We start from the raw sequence: 23847 nt of genomic DNA on the forward strand, positions 1-23847 counted from the left end.
ATTATTATTGTCTATGATAGATGGTACATGTCACTGAGATGAGAAAGGAATGCAAATTTCAACAGCGCCATATTTTGTATGAGTGCTGCTGAAACATTAACAAAAGAAGCTACAGTCTTGACATAAAGCAGTGCGTTTCCAAAGGATGAGCCAGGGCGTCTGCTGCAACAAATTATCAGCGAGTGTATAAATGGAAAGTGGAATGATGTCAGACTATGATACACTGCATCTAAGCAAACAATCCTTCACATCTCCTCTCCAGACAAGTAAATCAACTCTGCAGGTGGTGACCCTGGAAAAACTAAAATAGATAGGAGACTGACTCATTCTGAGAGTGCGTGCAAAATATACACACACACACACACACACACACATACAAGAATACGCACATACTTAAGCGCCCAACTATTACAAGGCCTGGGAAACCAGGACACCCCGTACGCCCCCCCCCCTCTCTTTACAGTAAATTTATGTAGTCAAATGTAGAAATTCTTTCCAGCGGAGGTCACCTTCTTTTTTCATCGATGAGGTATCGCACATAAGCCACGCTTGAAAAAACAGGTTGCTCAATACAGCCAAAGGCTAAACATCTTTCTGTAAACTGTTCTTTCAAAAATGAGTTATCAGCTATTAAAAATAGTTTGTGTATTCACAAAGACTGCCAGCACCATGGTGGATACAGCTGCAGTTTCTCCAGGTTAAACAAGGTTATTCTCATTGATTTGAAGTTACACATGGACACATTTAGTCTGTCAAGGGAGGACAGGATGACTGGCTAATAGCTACTGTTGCTCTGTTTGATTAAAAAAAAAACGCTGAAACACTGACTATCTGGTTCGTTATTTTACCATGTGTACGTAGTTTCACTGGTAGCTGGATGAAAACAATTTCTCACATTTGTTTTCTAAATCTAAGGTAATCCTGCGCTGACCTTACATATGGGCACAATCAGACTGTCACTCAGCAGTCCTGCATAATGGAACAGATGTCCAATGTGAATACATCGTGCCGTGATCTCTCACATTAGATAGGCTTTCTTAATTGACCGTGTCTAAATGCCGGGAGTGAAATATTGTATGCCGTATATTTCAGGCCTCGTGCCAACACTCATAACCAGTGGGACTTGCAGTACGTGCAACTGTGGAGAAAAACTAGGAGGCTGCAGTTGGAGGTCTCAGTGTCCTAAAGAGCCCTCAAAATTACCTTGTTTGAGAGGTGTGAGATACTTTAAGAGAGTGATTCATTGGGAGAAACAGGGTTTAAGATGCATTCTTTGGAGATGAGTCATTAAAAACAATGACTGATTTGAGTTAGAAAGACTAAAGTAGTGCAAGATACATCTGTGTGCATGCTGGAAATAAAATATAAAAATCTGAATACAAGTATCCTAAAATACATGCAGGAATGCAGGATAATACAAACCATCATTTGCTTAGTTCAATGTGCACAATACAGAAATACACAAAAGTACTGGGCTCCTATATAGTATGCTAAGTCATCTAAATAAATGTAAAACACTAGTTTACATCATAGATGAGTGTTGGTCAAAAGTACAGTCTGTGTGGTTTCAATTTGGGGTAGAGCTGACTTCATGTCAAACTAAAACAAGACTCAAACAAAAACAGAAACAAAAAACAGCCAACTTTAACTGCCTGTACATAAATTTAACTAAATACATTGTGGCTCATTAAAGCTCAAGGAAGCTAAGGCATCCAAGTTAATGACATGCATAAACAGACAAATTGTCATATAAACACTGTATAACCACTTTCACAAAGCGGTGTGATATACTGCAGAGAAATACATGCCATACTGTGCACGTCAGCATAACATCTGAAACAACAAGAGATTATTAGGTTTCTCTACAGGCTCGAGGTTCATCGCCAAGGACTGTGAATGCATCATTCATGCACAGCAACAACATGCTAAAAAAAAAACAACCATGACTTGTTGTACTTCACAGCATGAAGTAGTTTAGATAAAAGGGTGTGTCATGGTGGATCTACTGATGCACATGCATGCTCCTTTGATGTTCCCTACATACAGTAAAAATCAATGCAGACCAATAACAGATGAGGAAGGACCGACCGGCTGATTGTATTAAGAAGCTGGGCTCACCGCATGGTGCAGGGTTACCTGCTAGACTAAATCCAGACTGGTGCAGGTTTCTGACGGGCTGTTTGGTGGGAGAGGTACGTGCCGAAGCAGAGGGGGTACCACCACGAGACATGGAGAATTCAGACACCGGGCCGTCGTACATTCCCCTGGGCACTGCCCTCAGGACTGCCAGCTGAAAGGCAAATAAAGATAAAAAAGATGGAGGTGTTTAGGGAGAAATAAAGAAGCATAATAAGATACAGAAGAAGAAAGAATGAGTAAGGACAGAGGGAGACATCATGGTGTTTGGTATGACAAAAGAGTCCACACCTGTTTAGCATTATATGGTTGTTTGTGTAACTGTTTGTGTCTGTATTATGTATGCATTTTTCAGAGAGCCTTTTTCCTGCTTCAGAACCAGTTCCAGATTTACACAACCACACACACAAATACAAACTTAAACACACACATACACAAGTAAGCAAAGTCTTTTACAGACTGGAGCAGAAAAAAAACACAACATACAGTATTAGTATGTCTTAAATCAAGTTGAAACTTTATGTTGTTAGTGAGCATGTCCTCGTCTGTCTGTCTGTCTGTGGCATGACTCAGTGGAATCTTGGAAGCTCTGTCAAGAGTTAAAAAGAGACATCTGTGAATGAAGGAAGCCTAACCGTGAGTGCGACCAAGATAAACAACACACTGTTACTATAGCTCCATTTTCTCATTAGCAGCCAGCTGCAGATTAGGAAATTGTTGAACAATGACGTTTCTAGAGCTGTAAGAAAGATGGCACTGGAGCAGAAATCAGGGTCTGCTGTCACTTTACGCTGCTATAAATGAAATGGTTAAACGGGGTCACTTATATTTCTAATGAATCCTTAATCCTCTAGAGGAGCTACATGTCTCTTTTAATTTCTTTCTTTCTGACAAGGTAAAGCACTCTGGGTTTTGACATTTGTGGTATACAGGAATATTATTTTATTCCTTGAAGTCTGCTGCTAGGTTTGCTAGGTGTAACGGCACGCTTCGCCCTTACAATGTTATTTGTCGTTGCATATGCTCACCAGTTTGCTATTTGTTTCCATTTTATTTAAGATAGTCCGACATTTTGGAAAGTAGATTTAGTCTCTTACTTTCCAAGAGTGACATGAGAAGATTGATAAGCCTCTTATGACTTTACGCTAAATATGAAGCCTCAGCCAGCAGCCAATTAGCTTAGCATAAAGACTCTAACTTCTTGTCTTCACTGTGTTGTTGCCGAGCAAATGGCAGACACCAGTTCTTACACTTTGGGTTTTGTACAGATTAAACAAACTAAACAAAGTAGACTGTGTTTATTAGAGACCTTTAGAGTTGCTGGTAGATGGATTTTGTTACTTTTGGACAGAGCAATGGCTAGTTGTTTCCAGTCTTTATGCTCAGTTGAGCTAACCAGCTTCTGGCAGTAGCTTTATGTTTAGGCAATCTAACAAGAATGCAAATAGGGGTGAACCCAAAAATGTTCAAACTAAAGTAGCTGTGTAATATGTGGCTTTCGATTTTAAACTGTAAGTACAGTCTAAACATTAATTCTCCTGACTGACCTGTGACGTTTCTGTCTCAGGAAAGACTATTAGGCCCTCAGCTACCTTGTGGCCTTTCCTGTAATAAGGGCAACATGGCTACATAACTTTTAGTCTTGCAAAACCAGAATAAATTTTAAATATGGGACTCATTTTAACTCTACACTTTAGTAACTCTTTAACCATGTGTGGTAGGTCTCTGTGGAAAGCTATCCAAATCCAAACTCACTGTGTTCTTTTTAAAACCATGATGAAACAAAGCCACGACCACCCTCACTGCATGGACCTCAGCCTCCAAGGTTCAGCCGTCTCCCTGTGGCTGAGCTCAGATTGCTCTATCTCCCCCTCATCCCACTTCACTGCCTCCATCTCTCCCACCCACAGTCCTCTCCATCACTGTAACTTCTATCTCAGCCCAAACTCCCACTTACTCACTTACAGGCCAAGAGACCTTAACTCTTACCTCCCAATTTCTCCTATTTCCTCCAAATCTTCTCATGCATTGTGTGTGTCAATGGGTAAGTTTGATTATCAAAAGCAACAGTTATTCTTTCTGATATGATTTTATTATTGTAGTTTTCATTTAGGCACCATCTTTGGTGCTTAGCAGGCACCGTTGTGGTGTTATTGGCACTGTGCTTACCAGAGCTCACTTGCAATTCAACAGTGTGGTGAGTACTATGATGGCTCAACCTTCTCAAGTTTCTGTATGGATTATTTTTGTCTTTATATGTTCAGCTGAAGGTTGTACAGGTCTCCTTAAACAGAATTTGCCTTTCAAAATGGACATATCATTCAAAGATATGACATCTGCCTCAATGAGATTATTGTTGTATAAAGCGTATATAGTGGGCTGGACAGTAGTAAAAACCTGTATTTACCTGCTTCCTGGCTTTAACTCGCTTGTAGGCAAAGTCAGGGAAGGGAGAGCAGGGAATGAAGCGGCCCACACCGGAGGTGACATGCAGGTTCCCGTCCTCCAGAACAATCTTCCCCTGGCAAATCACCACGAGTGGGGCCCCACGCAGCTCCATGCCCTCAAAGACATTGTACTCAGCAGCCTACAGCGCAGATATAAAATTATTAGACACCTGTGAAGAAATCAGGATGTTCCAGCAGAATGTGGCAAATGGGGGGAATATGTGACTTAGTAGATATGAACAAAAGCTATGAGTAAATACGTTAATCACACAGCAGGAGCTAAAATGACCAATTATATATTATGCTAAATATATACAGAACGTATAAATGTACAGTTATAAAAGAATATGACAATTTGACTGTGGAAAATAAAGTCACTGTTCAAAAAAAAATGGGATCAAATTAGATTTATGAATAGTAAGCACAAAAGATACACGTTTATTAAGGCAACACTGATGCAAAAGTTTAAACATAAAATTCCACTGAGTTTAAGAATTAACAGAGTGGAGTTTTCAATTAATCTGTTGTGTTGTTTTGTGATAAAAAGCTCCGATTTGGATCATAGTTTGAAAATAAATGAAATGAAATGAAATGAAATGAAATGTCATTTGTTAACTCAAATTTGAGCCAAAGAAATATAACAAAAGAAAACCTTGTTAACCTCCCTGATGAAATAAGGGATGGAGGAGATGAAGAAGACAACAACAGGGGGGGGGGGCTGTGGGAGGCATGCACTCTGTTTCTCCTCCACTCTCTCTCTCTATTCATTTTCTACCATTCATCACCCTTGTTTTCTTACACTCGTCAGTTTGGCATGTACAAACACCTGCCGTGATCGAGCTGCTGTCTGATGCCGCCGTAGCACCTCTCGCTCTCTTTCCCTCGTTTCTCTCGCACTCTCTTCACTCTGCTCTTTCCAGTTGTCCGTTTCCTTCACTCACTTATCCCCCTTTCTGCCTGCTTTCCATCCTCTGTCTTTCTCTCCCTCACCCATTCTTGCTTGATTTATGTAATCCCTTGCATTTTTTCAACCTTGCGCACTATTCATCCTCTTCCAATTTCCCCTCTGCCAACTTTCTTTTCTCGACATGTTTGTGATCTCTGATGGTCCCCTCCCCTCATTCCATTGTTGCTTACTTCCTCTGCACACGGCCCTGTTTTCTGCTGCCGTCCAAATTCAGGCCAGAACAGGACATAACTAAGACTTACTGTAAGCCAAACATGATGTCATGACTAAGCTGAGTGTGTCTAAGAAAGTGTGTGTGTGTGTGTGTGTGTGTGTGTGTGTGTGTGTGTGTGTTTCTGGTGTGTCAGAATGCCCTATTGTGCATATATGCATTTTTAAGTTGACAAAAACAAGTAATGCAGACCAGATGTGAGTGAACTGATAACAAACTAAGACACAGCACAGTCTAAGTTATATTTACTGTACAGGGGAAGGCATTCCCCAACACAGTGTCCTGGTAAACAGGACCGCTCCTGTTTGGCCTAGCGTCAGACTGTCCATTAAGGTAGATTTATAGGAGCTGGGAGCTGCCCTTCTCCAGTCTTCTGCTCTCTTGTGTTATTTTATCTGGAGGGACGAGCAGCAGGAAATGAAAGGGTGACATCATTATGTAAGAACCCAAGGATCCTCAGTGGATGTACTCCACATTTGGAGAAGGCATATTATTAGTCCTTTCCGTTCCTCCCATCTGGAGACAGAGCAATGTACTTTCTCCCCTACTAAACAACCACCAGCAGGCCTTTAAGGGAGGAAAAATTTAAATGTACAAGTTTCACTTAATCATTCCTAAGGCCTACCTACAAACATTGTTTGTAAACGCACTCTTCTGTCACTCATGTTTTTCTGTGGAGGCAGGATCTGTGCTCGGCTGGTAAAACCTTAATTATCTGCGCGTGCACTTCCTCTGCTGTCGAGCCGACCTGCTTGGGATCCTCTAATGTCTGTGTAACGGTAGAGACCTCATTACTCACATGTGTCAGTTGTACGAACAGTGTGTATGTAAGATGTTTGCGCGGGTGTGAGTAAGGGAGAATATGGTCGTGTGTGTGTCTTTATGAGGCCTTTGACAAAAAAATAATAATTCAGGTTCACGTGTTTCTAAATGTAGTTTCGCTTTCATCTTTTAAATATATAGTTAATATGTAACTGGCAAAATTCCCTCAGTTTCAAAGTGTCATTAAGTTTAAGCATTGCTCTATCTTTTGTGATTTGAGTCTTACGTACTGTTTTTATAAGGAAAAGGAAAAATGTGATTTCTATGACTAACTTCATAAGCTGGTGTTTTGTTGCAACTAAGAAATCAACATGTTTGTAACACAGACCACACAGACCTCCGGAAAAAACGTAACACGGCGTCTAACGTTCACTATGATGCACTTTGTAAAAGGAACGGTGCAACAGCTGCCAACAGCTTGTCCGTAACTAATGTTGTCAAATTGCAGCCAGGTCAATTTTCCTATCATTAATAAATAAAAATTAGTCTTCCACTAGCGATTCATGGTCCGCCCCTAAAACCCCTCGGCCACAAGGCTAAACTCAATTTGCAACAAAATCTTAGTGAAAAAAAAAAAAAAAGCAAAGCGGATTCCAAAAGAAGGGAGGTGGAGTAAATGGTGGTTACGCTACACTACCAATTCTGATTCAGATTGCCTTGAGAGAATTTCCCATGAAATAAAATGTCTTCTGAGCTGTTCTCTACTAATGGGATGAGTAGTTTGTCCAAGCAGCAGTGTGTACAGATGTTTCAAATCTCTGGGGCTTGTGCAAGAATTTGAAGTATTGGTATTTACTGTAACACAATCCTGAATGACATTCTTGAAAACCATTATAGTTGTGGGAATATATTGCAACATCCGTACAAATGAATGTGATGTAGAGGAAGCTCTTGATTAAACAGCACACAGATTCCCTGTTGATTTGTACAGGGTGTTGTGGAAAATGTTTCTATCACTGACAGAATGTTGTTGTTTTTTTCTGTTGTTGTATTTGGATAAACCAGTGTATTTCAGTAATCCATTTTTTTTTTTTTTCCAATCACGACTTCTACCATCATTGCTGAGGGTTTTTGGACTTAGTGAGGCTCAACTTTACATTGAGAGCTGGCCATGTGATCAGTGCAGTGTGAGTCGCATTAGTAGTGAACATCCACTGAGACTTCATTTCCGTTCAGAGGAACCGAGAGCTGTCTGGAAGCCGCTCAAAAATGTTCTCTCTCTCTCTCTCTCTCTCTCTCTCTCTCTCTCTCTCTCTCTCTCTCTTACACAGATGTAGAAAAGTTATCTCCTCCAACTCTTATATTTAGTCAATCACATTTCATCTGCAAAAAATGCTGGTGTCACCCAAGAGGAGGGAGAAAGAAGAACTGATTAAAAAAAAAGAAAAGAAAAAAAGTCCCGAGCTGGATTCTACTGAAAATCTAAGCTGTGTTCACTGCACATACCGAGTTGTGTGTCTTGGCAGTGATGGTGCGGATGGAGTCCGTGTCCCAGATGACCAGGTCAGCGTCAGAGCCCACGGCGATCCGACCCTTGCGAGGGTACAGGTTCAGGATCTTGGCTGCGTTGGTGCTGGTCACTGCAACAAACATGTTCTCATCCATCTTACCTGTAGTCTAGGAGGGGGGAAACAGGGAATAGTGATTGGAAACTGGATAAATGTCACATGGAAATTCATTTTGCTTCTACATACAGATGGATTACCTATGTGGATATACTGTGTGTAGCTCTAGCTGGATTTCATTTCATGATTTATTTTATTGTTTTTGTGTTTTTTTCTTACTCTCGTTCATACAAAGAGCAAGATTTTAAAAGAATAGTTCAAAATTTTGGGAGAAACACTTATTTGCCTTCTTGCTGAGAGTTAAGAGTATGATTCTCATGTCTGCGTGTTACGTATGAAGCTGCTGTCAGGAGCCAGTTAGCTTAGCTTAGCTAAAACTGGAGATAAAGGGGAAATGGCTACCCAGGCTGTGGAACATGATTAAAAAAACAAAGCTTACAAGCATGTGAAAGGCTGCACTCAGTCCAAGTTTGGTGTGAGTTATGCCGTGAGGAAATGGATTTAGTTTAACTTTTTAAAAGCCCATCCGCATTTTGCAGGCAGCACGGCACTCCACAGCTGTCTAAAAGCTACATGCTCTTTGTCTGTCAGCAGAACACTGATGCAGTGATAACAAGAGACAAGGAGGGAAAAAACAGGGTAGTGTGCTGTATCAAAGGGTGAAGGAAAGGACAGCTGTGGAGATACAAAAGCAAATGATAAAGCAAGACAGAGACAGTGACAACAAGACTGAAATAAAGCCAGAGAGAGGAGGGAGGAAGGGAGGAAGGAAGGGAGGGAGGGAGAGTAATAGCTGACAAGAGCTATGTTGGGAATAATAGTGAAAGCCTGATAAAAGCAGAAAGACAGAACAAGAACATCCTTATAAAAAACGCAGAGATGAGAAAGATGTGGATTTTACTGCAGAGCAGCAACAGCTCAAACTGAGAATCAAAGAATAGGGGTTGCAGATGACAGTTTAGAGCAAAGCTAAGGCGTACAAAATGATGATTTTCCTTGGGGAAAAGGGTGGGGAGTGAATCAAGATGAAAGTAAAAAGTCTAGAATACGTCTTCATGTTGTTTGTTTTACTTTTTTTTTGTCCTTCTCCTTCCAAAGTTTAAAAAAACTTGGAGAAAGAAAACGCCTAACTGGTCCTCACCACAGCTTTATCCCAGATGAGGGCCATTCGCTCCTCCACTCCGTTCACACCCTCTGGGATCTGAGTGAAGTCATCCTTGCCAATGGCCTTCTGGGCCACGCTGAAGGTACAGTGAGCACTGCCAGTCACACTCAGGTCTCCACTGGGAGACGAGGAAAAAACACACAAAAATACAGAGTTAAGATGAAATCACGCCAGCGCGTCGCAATCTGTGTAGACTGTAAAGCTCTGCCATCACGAGGGAAGATTGTTGTGCCTCTCTTACTTGAGCCGGAGAGGCACAACAACACCGAGCAAGGACTGGGAGTAATTGCCAGAGTTTGTTCTTCCAGCACAAACCGTTACGAATGTTTCCTGTTTCCCTGTAACGCTGTAACTCACTTACCGGTCCAGTAACAACTGCTGATTTACCAAAACTTTTGATAAGAGGTTTTTTTTTTTTTTTTTGTTCTTCACATGTATACAGCCAACAGAACATATAAACACATAAACCGTGACAAAGTCAAAAATTAGCTCACTAGATTTATTATAAGCTACAACTCTATCCACTATCGGGAGTTTATTTCTGACTCTCTTCGTCTGGCCTGGATGAAGGAGAGGTTGCGTGGAGAGTAATGCCAATTAGCACTGTAATGAAATTAGTCAGGGTTTATCGTATGTTAACCATGGAGCTAATTGCTAATCCAGTTATTCTCATTTGTCTGTAGAAGTTGCAGAAACGTTTCAGTTAGTGCACATGCAAACTGAATGTTCACTCACAAGCAGTGTGTGGTTTGGATGGGAATGTATGTATATCCTCCTTTGCCTTTTGTTATGTTATATATGATACAACAATGATACAACATCATGTGAAATAATTATAAAATAGCTTCCATCCTGTCTCGACCAAGCACACGATGAACAACATTACCAGAGTTGTGATATGTACCTTGACAGCAGTGTGTTCAGATAGTCTGGAGTGGTGGGATCAGGGCTAAGAGGGGGTGATGTTACAAAAGACGCCGCCTTGGCCCAGTTCTTGCTCCAGTAATGCGTCCCATCAGTCCCCAGGCTGGCTGTGATTGGCTCCCCAAACACAACATTTCCTGGGAAAGAAATAGTGGTAAAACTTTATTAAAGTATCAAATGTGAAGTGTATAAAACTGATTTATGTTAGTGATTCTTGGCATTTTCCGAATCGAGAAAATGAATCAGTCAAGACTGATTAATTTGTCAGCAGTTTAATCTCACTAAAAGCTTTGGTAATTCGTCTGAGTGTTTGCAGGAGAGGAACCATGCCTGATCTCTGAAAAGCCAAACACCACCCTTGGCAATGTACAAATTTCACTTTGGCTCAATCGCAGCTGAGCCTGTACTTTCATGCATGATGAGCCAGGGTTTGATTCCTGTCACTAACACTTGTCTGCTCCTCTGTTAGGTCCCTCGCTCTGACACCTCACTGTTCCATGTCCTCCCCGGTTTACATGAATAGATCCAAACAAAAGGTGTCAAGCCCCTAAAGGCCCCTAATGTTTGGAGATGATGAATGCATGAAGAGGTCAGGTCTGAGGTCAGCACTAAAAACCTTTTCTTGGTTCATTCTCAAAAATTGTATATTTCGGGAATCCATTACAGCCAGGGAGGCAGCTTGGTTCACTCCTGCTGTTCTACTGGGACTGAGGAACGGTCTGTGTGACAGCTGAACCACAGAAAAGACTGCTGAAGATAATAAAATAGCATCTGTGTACATCTGCAACCTCAAAGAGAAAAAACGGGCAGCTAAGTAATACTATCTAAAATTCATATCCGATGTAGTTTCTTGTTTGTTTGATCTGATTTGTACCAAGATTTCCCAAAGAAATTAAGCCAAATGAGAAATACATGTAAAAGCTGTCAACAATATTATAAAATAGAATCAAGCTCATGTTTTGTCTCATTTTAATGAGCAATGTGTGTGTTGAAGACTTTCTGGAGATCATGCAAAGATAGCCCTTACGCTGCTACAACTCTACTCTAATACACAATGTACTAAAGCACCGCAATCTCCACAGAAATAAAGTGGGTGACGCTCGAGAGATGGAACTCAATCTTTTCTATCATGGTTCCTGTGAATCCGTTTTCTTTTTTTTCCTCGTTGTAAAAGCTGTTATTCACATGGTGGGAGAGAAATGACTTTTAATGTAAATATCATGTAAAATATGTGTCAAGTACTTGTTGCAGCAGTGAAGTCTAAATGCCGTTCTTTTACCTTTTTTCCGGGCCTGTGAGATGATGTCAGCAGCACTCTTGCTCATGACCCGAGTCACATAGAGAGGACAGTTGGTTTGGCTGGCGATGGTGATGGCACGAAACACCGCCTCTGCCTCCAGCTACAGAAGGGACAGGACGTTGTGGTTGACTTGGAAATGTTTTTCCCATTAAGAGTTTTTTTTTTTTTTTTTCTCAAATAAACTTAAAATATCTTAACCACAGCAAATTATGTATTTTTGGAGCCATATTTTTTGAATTATTCATTTTTAACCAAAATGACAAGTGAAAGCTTATAATTTTAACATTCACTGGTGAGGTTAGGGATTTATTCAGTTACACACAGTTAGGACAGTTAGGACAAACAGACAAAAAAGCACCGTAGTCCGTAATACGAATTAAAAACAAACACCTCTGGACACATTTTGGAGACACGTGTCTACGCTGGAAAGCACCTGGCAGTTTATTGTGATTATTAAATTGTCAAGTGAGCAAGAACAACAAACAACTTTCTGTAAGAAATTGTACAGAAGTTGCCAGTAGAAAGTCAAGCATGCCTCCAGATGTTGCGACTGTCAGCCTACATGTGTTTTGTAGCTTGCAAGGTGACGCAAACTATGTTGATTATTGTGCTCTAGTCCACAATCTCAGCCTGGGTCCAATAACCAATAAATTAAAACCAAACAGGACACCAGGCACAGATAGAGCACTCATCCAACTTGGCCTCTGCTCAATTGAATTATGTTTCCAAGCTTTTGATTCCTAAGACTCCACTTAACTGCATGACACTGTGAGACTGGTGGGACGACCTCACTCCGCCGCACCACAGAGTGGAAAATCCCAGTCAAGCTAAAGGCAAGACAAGTTGCTGAGTTGAGAGCATGGCTTTCATTTCGCTGTTTGTCGAAGAAACATTAGCAGGAACAATTGGGGTAACGGAAGAGTTTTCACCCAACGCCTCTAATGCGTCTGAAACCACATGTTGCATAAACCAGAAAAATGTGCGCATGAAAGAAACGTCTCAGAACGTCATCGTGGACAACGTGAGTGTGTGAGTGTGTGTGAGTTTGTGCCTGGATGTGCTTGGACTGCTATAGGCTGTTTTTTTTATTTTTTATTTGAATTTTACTTAATCAAGAAGATCTCTTGAGATTGAAATCATTTTTGACGGACTCCTAGCCAAAAGGAAGCACATTTAATGTTTATATTATATAAAACAGCTAACATCAAAAAACCACAGGCATTAAAACACATCAAAACACACAATATTTCAATAAAAACTAAGGCTACTCTATGTATTAAAACAAATATACTCAGCTTTTTCAGTCTTTTAGACGTTCAAGACTAAATGTTTAACATAATCACTGTATAGGTGTGTGTGCAGTGTGTGTGTTGTACCTCTTCTGGCCTGCTCAGCACGTGTCCCTCTGGTCCAGTGATACCCATCTGCAGCATGCGGGCCTGCTCCTGTTGCACAAACGCACAGAAAGTCGGCTGTTAGCTGCTCAGCTCACGGATGCATTTCAGGACTGCTTTTGTCGGTGTTCAGTGGTGTGAATGCTCGGGCTGATGTAAAGTTTTGGTAACGCTCCAAAATGATATTCAGGTTTTCTGCTTTTTTTTTCTGCTTGTGCGACCAGCAGTTTTACCATCTGAGTCGGGCCACACACAGAGAGGACTGCGGGAATCCATGGGCTGTTGAGGGGCTTTTATTTTCTTTTTTTCTTTTTTTTATAGATGTACTATACCTCCCAAAAGTTCTGGCTGCACTTTTGCATTGTAGTAAACGCAGGAGTGACCCCTGCTCTGAGACACTTGGTTCATAATTCCTGTGATGCCACCCTGGATGATTTATTACGACCTTTGTTTTAAGCATTAAAGTAAAATTATGGTATTATTATCATATATATATCATATATATATTATTATCAACCTGGGTTTTATTCTCATAATGTGACCAGTTTGACTTTGGGTCACGCTCTCTTTTCATTTGCCACCTCTGATGTGGAGATACGGGAAAAATTGATAAAACTAGGCATATCAGGCCAAGCAGATCACTTATCTCTGAGTCTGAATTAGCACAAAAAATTTGCTCCCTGGATTAGCTATTGTAGCTAACTTCATAGATGTCTACTCCTGACCCCGAAATGGCTGTTCATTCATGTGCACATGCTGGTTTGGTAATACATGTGAGGCTGTAGGTCACTGTCAGTTTACCACATCTGTGCTACATAGGGAGGTAGTAGAAAACAAGAGAAGGCTTTGCTTCAATTTTAAGAAATTTAAGAAAACCTAGATAAATGGTTGGTTATCCAGTGGCTAACCATATTTACTCCAATCAGAGTGCATACACAAGAAGATGGATGATATGGGTGATGGAGAGTGGAAGCAGAGGCAGAGAGGCAGCTAGAGGACCGTCCCACAAGACGACACGTAAGTCAAGGAACCGGCGGTGTTCCTGCGGTCACTGCACTCCAAAGCCGCCCGGGGAGGAAAAAACTTTCGCTGCTCGGAGTGGGACCCGCTGATGACAGACTTGGAAAATCTAGACTCAGATGAGAGTGATCCCAGCTGTGTTACTATAAGAAACGAATTTGAAGCTGCGATCAATATTGATGTGCTGAAAATTTGTTCCACCTCCTCAAAATCAACCGGAAGAGTCACGAATGGACAGAACAGTCAGCTCTTCATGTGCTAAGCAACAGCAACTACAACCGTTAAGACAGTAATCAAGCCTTTCAGGATGTTTTTGTAATACCGAAATGAATCATGCAGTACAAGAAACTATTAGTACTGAAGATTAACAGGTAGCTTTTTTCTTTAGCCAGCTCGCTTTTGCAGAAGTAGCCACCTGTGCAGGTAGCTACCAACCACAGGCATGATGTCTGTTGACTTTTAATTTGGACTCCAAGTGTTTATTTGGAAAGCTTTAGAAGCTCATGCTACTGTCTCTGCATTAACCAAATCTCCACAGTGGAAGGTGTACATTAAAAAGTTAGCATGAACCAGGCTGGAGTTTCCTTGAAGGGGACAAATATTTTTCAAAAACCCAGATTTTCATGAATGAGAACTTCAGGAAATTTGAACTGGATTTTGTATTTATGCAGGGAAAGTTGAAGTCATCGTTTTCCTCAAGGAAAGCAGCTAGCGGCCATAAAAGGAATTATAGCTTTAGGCACTTAGACAGTGGTTTCAGCACTTATCCCTCGTGGTAGCCACTTGTTAGAATTATGAGCGGTCGTGTGCACATCCGCTACACCTCAGTGGGATAGGTGCTGGATACAGAAAAATCTGTATCCTACATTCACAGCTCCCTTAAACTAGTATGTGGGTACTCTTTGTATTCGTTATCACTTCATATCACACAACATGTCCTCTGTACCAACACAGGTCTAAACATGGCCTCTCTGTCTCAGGAGCTCTACAGTAAAAGTCAGGTTGTGACATAATATGGGGGTTTAGACATTTTTGATCTTAAAGCTGATGGAAATCAGACTCTCTCTCAAAGTCCTAGTTTAAGGCTGCATATGCGAGCTGGGATTTGCGATGAATCAGATCCAACACACACACACACACACACACACACACACACACACACACACACACACACACACACACACACACACACACAGTGATAGAATCCAGGCACGGTCTGGAGCTCTGACTAATACGAACCCTCTCAATCCACCAACTATTACAGTTCATTCACTTTCATTTGTCCGCAGTACGGCACAGCCCCGTGTAAACTACACCCACACATTACTGTCCTACACGAAACACATTGTCTCTCTCATCAGCGACTTTGTGTTTAGTCTGTAGGTGGTGAGATGTGCCGTGATAAGGCTCGAGCAGACAGGTGAACTGAAGTGAACTTAGCTGAAATAAATCACATTAAACTAAAACAGATGACAGATTTGGACCCAAGTCAAGTAATTACAAGAGAGTGTGTAAAGAAAATGAGGCGGGGGAGAAAGGAGGAGGAAAAAGAAGGAAAAATGTTTACGAGGGGTGTCTGTAAGTTTATCCATGTTACCTCAGCAATGATCTCGCCATTCTCAGCGTGGACCTGAGCGATGCCTCCCCTCTCTGCCAAGAAGGTAAATACCTCATAGAGCTGGAGAGGAAAACACACAGACACAGTGAAATTACAGTGGCACTGCTCTTATATTTAAAAATCCATGCTTAAATGTTTACACAAGAATCAGACACTCCTTTTTAAACCCCGGGGTCACCCTTGAGCCACAATTTAAAAATGAAGCCCCGCAATTTACGTGACGTCTACCCGCGACAAGCTGCAATTATCGTGTGTGGTCTCCAGAAATGGTTAAACTCATGTGGGGCGGAGCTGCAAGTTGTTGCTATGTTGCTGTGCCGCAGTTCCTTAGCAAACTGCATGACATCAGTTTTTCAAGCTGGACTATTTCAGTTGCCTCATGCGCTCCTCTGACCAACCGAATTAGCCACAGCTGCATGAGAAACACGGAGGGCCCCGCCTCGCCCCGTCTGGGCTCACACTCTGTAGCAGCCACAGTTACAACATGAACTCACACTATACGTCGCAGGCTACAAGTTACATAAGGACAGGGTATTTCAAGGGAGAAAAAAAAAAAAGAAAAAGATTAATGCTTAGTTGGGTCTATATTCCAACTGCAGGTCATAATTTACTCACTTTTTTTAGACACTGCATCACCACTTAGAGCCAAACCATTTCCATGTTTTGATGCTTTTGCAACCATCCAGTCTCATAGCAAGTCAGCGACGATAGATTATCTGATTATGTCAATGGATTGGTTGAATAAAATAATGATATTTGAATTTCGTACTAAGTGAAGCCAAGATATTACATGTCTATAGTGCAGCCACACATATTGCACCACACATGTATTGATCGTGCGTGTTTACACCTAAAGTGTTAAAAATGTGCACCAGATTTCAGTTCGTGTACCTCACTGTTGCTCATCTGGTAGTAGTCCTTGTAAGCCATGTAGACCTGGAACGAGTTCACGCCTGTAGAAAAAAGAAAGAAAAAAAAAAAACAGGGAAACAACACAATGAAGAAAATGGGAGAAATAGTTTTAAAAAGGCCAAAGGTTAATGTGTCACAGTGCCACAGTTGAACTATATTCAAGTTTATATAGACTTTTTACTTATTGTAACCTGTGTCTGGAAGCGTAGTTAGAAAATGTTGGAAATCAACAAAAAAAAGAGGAATTTATATCTTTAATGTACTACAAATCCAAATGGCTTTTAGAAAAAAAAACACATTTAACTCCTTTTTTTTAAAAAATGTAATGTCAATTGAGAAATAAACGAACACGATCAGGTTCGCCGTCACAGCCTACCTTTGTCCTTAATGAGGTTATCCAACTCCTGCTTTACGCTGTCGTTCCAGTGGGTGATGTCCATATGGAGGGAGTAGTCGCAGCAGGCCTTCTCATCTGCCCACTGCCTCCACTGGTCAAAGGCCTCCATCAGGCTGTTCCCGGGGTCTGGGATCACATGGTCCACTGGAGGAGATGTGGATGTTTAGAAAAAAGAGGGCACAGGGATGAAAGGGTGAAGGGAGGATGGAAGGAGGAGGTTAGAAGTTTTATAAGGAGGGAAAAAAAAAAGGCGGGGCAGGGGAGGGGTTTAGGAGTAGAGGAAGGTGAGGGATGCAAAGAGGAAAGATGGCAGGTGGCATGAAACGAACAGACAGAATGGGGTGGGGATAGTCACACATAGAAAGATGAAGACAGGGCGGTGTCAGTATTTGTCTGCTGGTGTTTTTCTACTTTCTCCCTCTACAGTTTATCTTGCATAATCAGCTGTCTGTCTGAGATCCTGCAGCGCTCAGCCAGTGGGGATCGCAAACCTTGTCAGATGTCACATTACATTTTGAACATCTTTGTCTGGGTGAGGCTCTCCTTGAAAAAAAACAAAAAACTTTTTTTTTTGTTTTTTTATGTAACCACAATCAATTTTATAGATTAGAGTTTGGCACCAAAGGGCAGTGGACTTTTTCAGTGGGACCTTTTTTTCAGCGGTGCAGTAAGGCGCGTTTGGGTGACAGTAACGGCACCGATATATTCAAGCTAGAAACTAGAGCATCTTATACCCTTGCTGGAGTGTATAAACATGATATTTCCAATAGTATTTAACTGAAAATTCTGTTAGGATAGTCCCACAAAAGCAAAACCTCCCTGCTGAAACATGGATTATAACAGCAAAGGAGTATCATGCTCTTGCACATAAAAAATTACAAATAAAAACATGCATGTCTGTAAGATGAAGATTTAGTTAGTCGTTTAAGTCTGCTTTCTACATTATTCACGGGCAAAGTAAATCCCCTTTTCAGTGTCACAAAATATCCCGCTCCGTCTTACTCAGCTGTAATGAAATAAGACCTCCTGCTGGCCCGCCACCTGACCGGCTTCTTTATCTCATTAAGGAGGACCCAATCTGCTTATCTAGTCTTTGCATGTTGATAGGATAGAGCTGGAAATGGCAGTCACGAAAACAAAACGTTGTTTACTATGCCATACCATCTGAACCGTCACACAATCGCACAGCTTCATCTGTTCGCGGAGGAAGACGTACGCAGTGTACGACGCACACAGGCACATACAAACCGCAGTGCGCGCTTTCACTTTCTCTCTCACACATCACCCGCTGTAGTATAATCCCTCTGTGAATGGAGCCCATGAATAGAGCTTACTACAGTAACACGCCTGTTAGTGGCTGTGTCTGTCTGACACTGGCAAACAGGCAGCAGAGTCGGAGCCAGCTTTAGAAGAAGTTAATGGTATTAATGAGACTGTGGTATCTACCAGCTGTTGGCTGTGATAGCGTCTGGTCTGTAAACTACGGGCAGTGCACAAACACACATACACAAACTGATACTGTACGCAGACAAGCATGAAGACACACACTGCTGCTCTATTTCTATGGGAGTAGTGTTTCACTCTAGGCCTCCCCCACCCCTCTTTCTCATTGCTATCCCCCCTTACACACAGTCTTTTGTATGTTCCCCTTTTGGAGAGCTGCCCAAAAAACAGACTTCCCACCCTTTTCTCTTTTCCTCTGTTGGGGTCTCTGCCTTCCCTTCCCCTTTTTTTTTTTTTACTTTCTGTCTGAAACTTATCCTTCACTGCGCGGACGATCCTTTCCTGCAGCCCTTACCGATCATGGTCGTGCCCCCGGCAAGAGCAGCCTTTGATCCCTGAGCAAAGTCATCCACGGTTGTGGTTCCACGGTACGGCATCTGGAAGTGGGTGTGGATGTCAATGCCACCCGGGATCACCATCTTTCCCTGGGCCTCGATGGTCTTCACACCACCGGGCACGATCAGGTTGTCGCCGATCTGCCTGTCGAGGGCAGATGATGTTGTCATTAAAGATGTTCACACAGCAGAAAATAAAGTTTACTTTACCTGGGCATATTAATGCTTGTACTGTGCAACGACAGTGAACTAAATCTGAGATGTTACTACATTGAAGTTATGTTAAATTAAGCATTAAACTTTTATTTTGCCACAACATTTACAGCAATTTTTAGTTCTGGTCCAGACTGGCTTTTTTTTTTTTCCAATGGAAAGACATCTTTCTGAAACAATCAATGACGACGAAAACAAAAAAACAGTTCCTGACTTTAACATGACCGCAAAACAAAGTCAGCCAAGCTTGAAGCAGCACACTGTCACCATGTCAACACATCAACATTTCAACCCTGTTGTTCAGACTTTACGGAGGAGACAAGCCAGACAGGCAGGCAGGCAGAAGCCAGTGTCCCTGAGAGTTTGCCAGCAGCCCAATGGTCCAGAAGGCATCTGGGTGTTTGTTATGCAACACCAGGCTTTCTGTGGGTGCCTTTCTCTGAGCTGCCTGGCTGAGGGGCAGTGGGGACAAAGGGCCTATAACCGGAAAATCAAGCAGGAACAGGACAGAGAGTGAAGGAGAGGACAGGACAGACTGATTCGAGGAGAGACGTACCCTGGTTTTGTCTGATAGGGCAGAGACAGAGCTGGGGACTAGACACTCTAATTATAACTCCAGTCCAAGGTGCAAGTGACCACCAGAAAGAAGGTCCGTTTGCCTTTTCATATTCGATGAGCAGGACGCTCGTGTGCACAATCAAGCAGCTTGTGTTCATGGATTCATTGTTAAATTCAATGTAGTTTTTCTTCTCTTCACTCTGGAGGAAGGCGTTCACTGTTATGTTTAGTTTGGGTTTTGGTTTGCCTGCCCCCTCACCTTCTACAAATTCTAATCGTAATTAAACACACTAATACATCACCTTTACGCTTCATCAACCTAGGTGTTATTCTCCTGTGTTACTTTCCGTCAGACAGTTTGAGATTATTTGTGTTACACTGACATTTTTAGAAAACTCTCCATTCTTGCGGATGTGCCAAATCTCCAAAACGGCGAATGTGCGTAAAATCAAAACGGACAAAAATATGACAGTAAAGAACCGGAATTTCCCTTTAACATTTACACAAACTGACCTAGACAAAACCATTTGATGGAACGATGTAAAACTTCATATTTTGTACTCTATAAGAAGAATTGTATTCCTCACAAAAATCGGCATTTTCATTAGAAGGATGCAGTTAAATACAAAGGAGAGGAAACACATGAGATGCAAATAAACTTGATGATGAGCCTGAATTGAGGAATGAAAGCAAATGGGAGCGGATGAGAGCGGAGCAGTAACGAGGGCAGTGGAGGACTTACTTAATGAGGCCATCCTCCATGTAGATATCGGCATGGAAGGACTGGTCATCGTTCACGATCCTCCCGCCTTTGATCAGAAGCCTGTCGCTCTGTGGAGAGAATGATGAGGGGAAGGGAGGGACAAGAAGAAGGGATAAGAGAAATGTTAGAATTCAGTGCAAATTTCCTCCCGACAAAAGCCCCAGTTTTGGCTTGGGAACATCTCATGGGAAGACGATCTGCCAGATTATTTGTGTTCTATGTTTGGGATTGCACAATGCTTCACTATTTCACATTTTTATCATTTTATCCTTTGCTTTCCACTCGGAGGAGACGGACAATATTTCATTCATTCGTTCATTCATGGCTGGGAGGAGATGGGGCATGTTTGTCACTCTTGTACCATGTAAACACACTATGCACAGTTCGGCTCTGGACCACATTGTGGGCCCCCACCCCCACCCACCCAGCTCTCCCTGTGGTCCTGCGCATCAAAGTTGTTTGATTCCCCCTGCAAACAGCCCATATTTACATCGAAGTTTTCTTCATATTCTTGTTAAATGAGCCTGTCAAATAATACAGAGCTTGCAGATCCTCTCTAGCAGTGTTCCACTATGGAAAATGTGCACAAATTTTTTTTCTTGGGTCAAACCAATGCAGTGACTTCATAGCTTCTTAAACATGCACAATCATAGAAAACCAGCTCTCTGTTAACTTTGCTAGCTTAGCCTTCCTCTGCATGGATTTGTCATACATGCTCCACCATTTTCACTTCCTGATTAGTGTGGCATATTCACTAGTCATACCATTTTAAATGAGGAATGAGGAATTTCATCACAGTTCACACCAATTAATACATAACACTTATACCGTCTGAATAAAGTAACTAATATAGATTATTGGTGCACAAAGTAATGCTTACGATCATCATCATTGTGACTGTTGTCATGGTAGCTGCCTTCAAGCTCACAAAGGTAACCCTAACTGGTAAAAATACAACTGTCTGGGTAAATCTGGGTGTGCCAGTCTGATCACATGTATGCTTTACAAAATCAGCAACCGCTTTTGAGGTGCTCCTTTTTTTCCAGAACATTATTTCTTATTATTTTGTTTAGAAACAGCAGCCGTGGTGACCTCGTCTCCCAGAGGAAGTAAATCCTTCACGTTATGATAAGTTAATGATGAATGAATATGAAATCTGATTCGACGGGGAGGTATTCATAGATAAATGGAGCAGGTTCTATCTTCCATTCTCCTGTGTTAAATGACCTGGACAAGTCATGGTGATTTCAACCGTTTGCCGTAGGAAGCAGAGCTGAAGCTGCTTTAACCGACTGATCATGGATTAACATCTTAACCACGTTTATCCAGATCTTGTTATGCAACAATTCTAGCTGTGGATGTTATTTTTCCCAGCATAACCCATTTATACAAACAGACCAAATGCATTTCGCTGATATTGATTATTGATCGCTTCATGAGGAGGGATATTTTTAATCCGCATGAGAAAATAACAATCCTTATCACTGAATGTGTCGCAGACATCCCACTTTGGTGTGGAAAATAAATGAAACTGCAGAGTGCTGTCACGTCTGAGGGACCCTTCAACCTCACATCTCGTCATGTGGTCCGATCGGGGCGTTGCCATGACGCCACACAGCCAGACATCAAATCTGCTGCTGCTGCCGCTGCACCACAGACTAACTCTAGCAGGCTGTTGTCATGGTAACGGGTTGACTGCAGGGAGAGAGACTACAGAGGAGGAGGAGACTGGGCGACTGGTTGTGCTGACTTATTGGAAAGCCGGTTGACTGTGCAACTGGCTGTTGAACAGGGTGGAGGGGCTACGGGGATAGAAGGGCGGTTGTTGTTGGGTAGGTGGGCACCTGTGCAGCCCGGTTGGTTGGTTGGTTGATCTGTGGGAAAACTGGTGGTTAATCACCTGGCCACATGAAGACAGGCTGAATTATTATGTCAGTGGAGTATAGTGAGTAAATTAGTCAATCAATCAACTAGTCAAAAATGATTTATCTCATCTTCATCTTATAGGATACTGGACTGACTTTATTTGGGCTTCAGGTTCTGTTTTTCAGCTGCGACAAGGAAACTGAAGACGTCACCTTGGACTCTGGGCATTTTATAAACCAAACCATTAATTGCTAAAATAATCATGACTTAAATAAATCAATAATTCAAGTTACTGTTGGTTGCAATAATATGATATTCATGTTACAGCATCTTACAACCGGACACTTCTCACTGTTACACTTTCATTGTAATAATTACTGCTGCAGCTCCTTCCACTTCCTAAGCTTTGGCACTGCTGATTAAACAAAATTTTACTGTGATGTTCATGTATGTGTTAATGAAGGTGGATTAGTCCCATCCCTGCAGGATCCTTGTTGCTGCTCTGATTCTTTGAGCTCCCCGTGCAGCCATTTTCTATAAACGGTAAATGACTGCACTAAATCCATTTTATTATACAATTCTGATAGCCAATTAATAATTTATGGTATCTCTCAAGCGAAAAATGCTAAATATTTTGTGATACCTGCTTTTGAAATGGGAAGATGTAATTCTTGGTTTTATTATGTCAAGTCAAGTTGATGCTTTTGGGCTTTGGGCTGTTTTGGGGACGGAACAAGCAGGATATCTATCAAATATATTAAATAGAACTGCAGATAACATTTGTTTTCATTAGCGATTGATCAGCTGATCATTTTGTTTAAAAGACATCAGAAAATCTGTGCAAAATGCCTGTTGTAATTTCTTACAAGGTGATCAATAAATCCATTAAATAAATGAATAAATGGTGAAAACAATCATTAGCTACAGCCTGTCAAAAAACAGCCTCTAATTTAAAGCCTCAGTAATACATTCACATTCTGTAAAATGGCAGGAGTTGGCTCCCTCAGACTTCCCTGTTCTCCCATCAGCACATATGTGGAGTGATTTACACCCTTGGCTGTGGACCCAGTGTTTCATCACTGTAATGAACTGCAGCCGCTCCCTCACACATCACAAAAAAAAAAAAAAGTATAATACACTTCTGTCTGTAGCTCAAATTATACAAGCTCCATATCTGCTGAGCTCATAAACACAAGCAGTGTGTGTATTCTTGCATCTTTGTGTTTGTGTGTGTGCGATGGTGATGGAGCAGTGTGAAACAGAGCCCAGAACCTTCCCAGGCAACCACACCCTGAAGCAACACATTACAACACACAGTCATCAGCGGCTGGAACATAGCACCAGTATAGATCATACTGCAGAGCACAGTGCCCTGAAACTGTCGCTCATCAGCTCGGACAGTTCCTTCCAAAGCAGAGCACTGCCCGGCTGCTTTAACTCCCTGCATTTGTAATGAACTTGAAAAGGGAGAGCATACTCATAACTTCATTTCACCTCTTTCACGGAAATACTGTGACATCATCTTAAATCTTGTGTAGATATAATCAAAGTCAACATCTTAAAATCCATAAACTAACAGAAATGCAGAAATGGCCTATATTTGAATAGTATAGTGATAAAACAACTAGCTGATTATTAATCTGTCAATCAATAAAAATGAAATGAGTTTAATTCAGGAATTTATTGAGCAAAAGTGCTAACATTCACTGTTTTCAGATTCTCAGATTCTCT

General features: G+C 41.6%; 1 protein-coding gene across 2 annotated transcripts in view; it reads right to left on the reverse strand.

Annotated features, from left to right (window-relative positions):
* Positions 1 to 12: 12 nt before the first annotated feature.
* Positions 13 to 23847, reverse strand: part of dpysl3 (dihydropyrimidinase like 3) — a 39529-nt gene continuing 15694 nt past the window's right edge. For both annotated transcript variants that reach the window (XM_087180135.1, XM_023429387.2), the window contains exons 2-13: positions 20230 to 20318; positions 18677 to 18861; positions 16858 to 17022; positions 16461 to 16522; positions 15549 to 15629; positions 12914 to 12982; positions 11517 to 11637; positions 10218 to 10374; positions 9290 to 9431; positions 8030 to 8200; positions 4544 to 4723; positions 13 to 2290 (exon numbers count right to left, since the gene is read on the reverse strand). In XM_087180135.1, coding sequence (XP_087036261.1) covers positions 2003 to 2290; positions 4544 to 4723; positions 8030 to 8200; positions 9290 to 9431; positions 10218 to 10374; positions 11517 to 11637; positions 12914 to 12982; positions 15549 to 15629; positions 16461 to 16522; positions 16858 to 17022; positions 18677 to 18861; positions 20230 to 20318 — 1710 coding nt within the window. In that variant the 3' untranslated portion in view covers positions 13 to 2002. The remainder of the gene's footprint in view (positions 2291 to 4543; positions 4724 to 8029; positions 8201 to 9289; positions 9432 to 10217; positions 10375 to 11516; positions 11638 to 12913; positions 12983 to 15548; positions 15630 to 16460; positions 16523 to 16857; positions 17023 to 18676; positions 18862 to 20229; positions 20319 to 23847) is intronic.

Source organism: Seriola lalandi, unplaced genomic scaffold (assembly GCF_002814215.2).
Source record: "Seriola lalandi dorsalis isolate HSWRI2012SDOR001 ecotype SW California unplaced genomic scaffold, Sedor1 jcf7180002054893, whole genome shotgun sequence".
In the NCBI taxonomy this organism is placed as follows: domain Eukaryota; kingdom Metazoa; phylum Chordata; class Actinopteri; order Carangiformes; family Carangidae; genus Seriola; species Seriola lalandi.